At 51.5% G+C, this 5,745-nt stretch overlaps 1 protein-coding gene across 9 annotated transcripts in view; it reads right to left on the bottom strand.

Annotated features, from left to right (window-relative positions):
• The window catches only part of ABLIM3 (actin binding LIM protein family member 3), a 105,034-nt gene extending 100,664 nt beyond the window's left edge, over positions 1 to 4,370 (bottom strand). For 4 of the 9 annotated variants that reach the window (XM_019624419.1, XM_019624422.1, XM_019624423.1 and 1 more), the window contains exons 1-2: positions 4,186 to 4,370; positions 3,695 to 3,794 (exon numbers count right to left, since the gene is read on the bottom strand). In XM_019624419.1, coding sequence (XP_019479964.1) covers positions 3,695 to 3,707 — 13 coding nt within the window. In that variant the 5' untranslated portion in view covers positions 3,708 to 3,794; positions 4,186 to 4,370. Of the gene's footprint in view, positions 1 to 3,694; positions 4,082 to 4,185 lie in introns of those variants that run through there. The other 5 variants (XM_019624424.1, XM_019624425.1, XM_019624426.1 and 2 more) reach the window with 3 other exon arrangements.
• Between the last annotated feature and the right edge of the window lie 1,375 nt (positions 4,371 to 5,745).

Here is a 5,745-nt window from a genome sequence, read left to right as displayed (position 1 = left end):
GCATGGACAGCAGACATCAGGGGGATGTGAGCTGGACTGGGGGGCCGAGAGGGCTTCTGCAGCTCTCGGAGGTGAGGAGGGGGTGGGGTGGGCAGAGGGGCTGGTGCTGGAGGGAGAGGGCTTTCCAGGAGGAAGGAACAGCACGTGCCAAGTTGGCAGGAGCAGGCTCCCAGAGGGAGTGGAAGGAGGCAACGTGATGGGAACATGGAGAATGGTGCAGTGTGTGTGGATGAGATGGGGCCGTGAGCAAGGCCGGACCAGGCCACATGGGCCCCTGCAGGCCTTGCTGAGGGGTTTCCTCTCTCATTTTAAGAGCAATGGCACCCGGATTTTAAGCTAAGCATGATGCAGAGGGTGGATGAGGGAGAATGGGGGCAGCTGGAGTGGATGAAGGAAGACCAGTTAGGGGGCTGCCTCAGGAGACAGATGATAGATCCCTGGAATTAAGTTGGGTGTCGGCAGGGGGAAGGAAAGGCTGGGTGGCAGACCCCCCCGCAAAGAGGCCAAGGTGGGCACGACTGCTGTCCTTTCCTCTCCCCTAAAGCGCTTTGCCCAGGCGAGTGTGCTCTCACTGATGGCCCAGCGTTCCGAACTCTGCGTGTCCTGCTCACGGCTTTGATATCTTGTTCTCTCTACAGGAGCCCTCCTTCCTCTCCCTTATTGCCTCTGAGGCTCCATCTGTTACATTCTGCCCGGTCTGAACCACCACCCCACTCACTTATCTCCACAACTGCCCCCTTCTCTCCAATTCCTGCTTTGTGGTATCCTGAAGCTCAGCCAGATTTCAGAAGGGTTCTGATGAAACTAAAATGCACACCGAGGCGTCGCCGACGGAGCACTCCCTTGTTTTTTGCATCTGAGGCGTGTGTTTCTTATTAATAAAAACCATTTACACATGTTTGCAAAGCATTTCCTCATAATCCCGCTTAATCCTCAAAAATCACACTTCTGGAATTCCTCTCAATTTATGACCAAGTATGACATCCAAGAGGTTGTGACCTGCTTGCTAATGTCATAAAGTCAACAATAACAACCACCAAAACCACCACGGCGGTGACGATGGCATTCCTACCACATGATGCCAGCTATGTCCAAGGTACCACACTCCATAGTTTACACACCACATTAACACATATCTCCATTCCATGCTGAGGAAAGTCCCATCATTGCTATTTTGTAGATGAGCTACGCACGCTAAGGACCACACAGCCAGAGCCCGAGCTCCATCAGCTCTGCCACACTGTCCCCAGCGCGCAGCCCATCACTGCCCTTCTCCGGGTGAAGTAATTAGGAACTTAACAACAAGCTCACGCAGTGCCCCCACTTCAGTGGTGACATTTGAACCGTGGATTAGGAACGGCACACACTGTCAAAATGGTATGCCTCCAAGAACCTTTCAGAGCCCAGCGATTAACTCCATGACTTGAAGAAGTTGGGAAACATTAGCTACAAGGTTTCACCTATAAAATTGGAGGCATAATGCCCATTTCACAGGTTGGCTGTGAGAGTGCAGGGAGATTGCGCCGGTGAAATGCTTAGCACAGTGGCTGTGGAGTGTGAAGACCCCATAAATGTGAGTAAGAATTGTTCTTAGGTTCAAGTTCAGGAATAAGGATTAAGAGGAAAAGAGCAGTTTTGCTTAGATCAGGTCACCCCAGGGGTGTCCTGCCAACGCCTTGTCCTCATATGCCCTTATGACCCTGTCACTCCTTCACTCCCATGAGGTCTGATTTCTTCTCTTTCCATCTGTAGACTCCCACGGTTGGGAGGAACCCCAGTGATGATGGAGCCCAGCCCCTGAGCCCTAAGCAAGTCTCTCCACAACGCTCCCCAGGTAGCCCCTTAGAGAAGCACTTCCTCTAATGGGGACTTCAGGGGCCCCCAAGTCTGCCCAAGTCATTCTACTCTATTTTCCACCACTCCTGGAAAACAAACACACTCTCTAGTTAGAAAAATTATATGAGGCTGGAATGACATTTTTGTCAGTCCTCATTTTCTTCAGTATTCAACTCTATTGGTCATTTTTTCTTTAAAAAAAAAGTGCAAGTGAAATAGCTATTTTTAGTTTCAGGAATACTCAGCGTTGCTAACAGGACAAGAGTCCCTTATGATTCCAGAGAAGAAAAGGGCAGGGTCAGTTGCTTATTTCCTTATTTCTTAGTTCCTTGAAAAACAGATCAGCTATCTTTCTCTTCTGTCATTTAGTGAGAAAGGACTCAGATAAATGCATTTTTTCCTAGAGATAGTGAGAAGTGAGAGGCTGTTCATGTCTTTATTTGTCTGAAAGCACCAGATGCACACATGTGGGCCAGTAAGTGATCTGGGCTACAGAATTTTGCCTTTCCCTGAGCCTGGTGAGATGCCAAAGCAGCGTTCCAGACTGGCAAAATCAAGAGGCAAATTCTTTGGCTGGAAGAGGCAGAGGGAGTCCAGCCTCACCCGCTCGCTTAGCATAGCTATGTAATACACAAAGGAAGGCAGCAGAGATGACTCATACAAATGCATAGTAAATAAATATATTTCATTGCCATCTCAGTGGCTTTCGCTCTGTTTTCCTTTCCTCCATGCCAACGGCTTTGAAATGGAAGGCAGGTGAGGAAATAGTAGGTTCGGTCTGGACATAGCCTCAGCAGGTACTGATTTTTCTGGCCTTGCTGCTCAGCTCTAGCTTTTTGAGAAGAAACTTGTCGATTCTGAGATCAGAAGGGTCTCTAGTTCAACCTCTCTTATTTTACCGAGGAGGAATCTGGGATCCAGAGAGGAGGCTGATGGGAACGTCACAGACCCAAGGAAGTGAATATTCCTCTGGGTCCCTGGTTCAATAACCCCACCTGCTGCTGGAATGACCCAGATAAACTCAGCTGATTGGGGGTGGGTGGGAAGACTTGACCCAGAGCTCCTGTCCAGGATGGCACCCAGGCCACTTGCCCCAGCAGGTGCCCAGGGTCAAAGGGACTACATTGAAGAGAAATGCACTGGGCCTCCTTGTATTCCTGACTGCATTTCTCAACAGCTGGGGCCCAGCCCAGTAACAAAATGTCTGATCCTGGCTCTGCAAAGCAGTTGTTGCCTCTGGCATGTTAGAGACCTTAGCCAAAGGGCTTGTCTCTTCTCTCCTTCTGGGGATGGCTAAACAGCCGATAGCTGTGTGGAGACACTAGCTCTGGGCCCATGGGGCTGCAGGCACTCAGGAGAGGATATTTTACGATTTCCAGACCCAAGGTGGCTTCGTGATGATTTGTTTATCAAACTGCTGGTTCCCATCCCACTGCCTGCCCACACCCACCCAGCCACCCACGGAGGGCCGGCCTTCCTGCTCCTCCCAGCTGCAGGACAAGCGGAGCCCTCCGTGGCTTTCCAGCTGTGTGCAGAGAGGTCTCCTCTGAGCCCCCACAGTCAGACAATGGCCACACTGCTGCTTCCGAGGCCTTCCCAGGCATTGCCAGAAGGAGACAGGCAGCCTTCCTTTGCAGAGGCAAGTGGCGCTGCCAGTAAAACATTAGCAAAATTATTATGAAAAGCTGGTCCCATACTCCTCTGCGGGGAAACACAGAAAGGACCACGAAAGAGTCTGGGGGCCATGTGTCCACCCAAATGACAGGCTCCCTTCCTCCTTCCAGGCAGCCGCGGCGCAGGCTCCTGTACCTCCCGCCCCCACCCTGTTCCCAGGCAAAGGAGAGGAGGACCCACTTACTGCTCGTGTTCATGGTGATGCCTTTGCGCTGGGTCTTTCATTCAATACGGAGGCCCCAGCTGCCTTTAAAATCTTCCGATCTTCCGACCTCACTCATCACCTGGGGGGGGTGAAAAGGCAGTCTCGTGCCAGCTCTGTATCCTCAGGTGCTCTCTCTCCCCCTGCTGTCCCCTTTCACTCTTGGCTGTAGCCACTGGCCTTGAAGGCTAGTGGACTAATAGGCGCAGGTGAGAGCAGGAAGGAGGAGGAGGCGGTGGAGAGGACACGGGCGCCCCGGTCCTGCTGCCCCTCGGACCCGAATCCGGGGCAGAAGTGGGGCTGGCAGCGCCTGCTCGGACGCACCCTCAACTACTCCAGCCCAGAGGCTCGGGAGCCCAAAGGGGGTGTGGACCACAGGGAGACAGGGCGGGGGCAAAGCGCGGGGCGCCAGCTCCGCTGGGCAGCACGTCCCCGCCCGGCTTGGGGAAGCAGCGACCCGCCCCGGGACCCACCTCTCGGCCAGCGTCGGGAGCCAGAGGCCCCTGCCCGGGCCCCTGCGACCGGTTCATGAATCCTGGTCCTCGTCTGGGGTCTCGAATTCCAGGGCGAGCAAAACGAAATAGGAGAGCTCGACATCCATGATGCGGGCTCGCGGGCTGGCAGCGCGGGGGGCGCGGCCGCTCGCTGCTGCCACCTGCTGTATGCGCCGGCGCGTGTCCAGGCCCCGCCCCGCTCGGGCTTCTCCTTGGATCCTGGGGTGTGACGGGGTGGATGGAGGAGACTCTGTCTCTTGGGACCAAAAGAGGGGTGCTTGAACTCTAGTTTCCCTTCCTCAGTTTTGGGGCCTATGGGCTAGACAATGACAGGGAAATAGAGTAATATTGGGAGAGGCTGTGAAGGAAGGATTGGCTTTGTAGGAAGACTTCCAACCTTCCTTCTAACCAGCTTGGTCTTGACCAAGTCATTGCTCTCTGCCTTGTCTTCCTCGTGTGCAGAAGGGGGCGATGGACACGTGGATGGGACATTGGGGGCTTCTCTCAGCCTCCTAATGTATGCCCTTATCTACCTCTTTATCTCCCTTATCACTGATTTCATTTGTTATAATTGTTTATCATCTCTCTTCCCCACTAGAATGTCAGCTCCACGAAAGCATGGGTCTTGTTAGTAGGATTCACAACTGAGCCCCCAATACCTAGAACACTGCCTGGCACACAGTAGGTATCAGTAAATATTTGCTGACGGAATGCCCCAGGTGTTTTCTGGACCTAATATTGTGTAGCACTCAGAGGGGAAGGTCTAGGAACCCCCACCTTGAAACACTTCCCTTTCTGAGGCAAACTGCTGGTATGTGGCCTCATGACTCAATCTCACAGGTCCATCCAGTTTTTGTATGAGCAATTAGCTCTTCTCCAAAACTGTTTTGTTTTTGTAATTGGTTCTTGTAGGTGTGTATTATAGAAACATGTATTCTTCTTCTTCTTCTTCTTTTTTTTTGGTCATGATTAATTCAGTGGGGTGGAGTTCTTTATATTCCCCTGACTACTTACCTGTCATCTTCTGAACCTAATTCATGATCACAGAACCATGACTTTTGAGTGTAGAAAAACAAGACCGAGAGGACACATGATCCTTGTCCATAGAATGACTTCGGTTAGAGCATGTGTTGAATCAAAAAGCTGTGAACACTCACACCCTCAACTTATAGACAAGGAAACAGTAGATCAAAGAGGCTGAACTATCTGCCCAAGACACAGCATCTCGTGGCAGCTCTGGACCAGATCTTCTCATTTCTAGCTTGGTTCCATGTAAGAGTGACTCAATGCAACGGAGTCTGGGATGGCAGGGTAAGAGTAGGTAGCTGCCCTCTTAAAACTTGGAAAGAACACCTTTAGGTAAATATAATGTTTCTGCCTTACACAGGGTGAAAAAAATTGATATGGCCATGACCTCAAGATGTGATAGCGATTAAAGAATCTTTCGAGAAACGGAAGGGTTGGTGGATTTGAAACACATTTTGATAGCTTAATAGGATTTGTTTCCACTGGAGGGGGAATAACACTAACCTCCTTGCA

This window comes from Hipposideros armiger, unplaced genomic scaffold (genome assembly GCF_001890085.2).
Source record: "Hipposideros armiger isolate ML-2016 unplaced genomic scaffold, ASM189008v1 scaffold_590, whole genome shotgun sequence".
Taxonomy (NCBI): Eukaryota; Metazoa; Chordata; class Mammalia; order Chiroptera; family Hipposideridae; genus Hipposideros; species Hipposideros armiger.
This window is presented reverse-complemented; position numbering and strand designations above follow the sequence as displayed.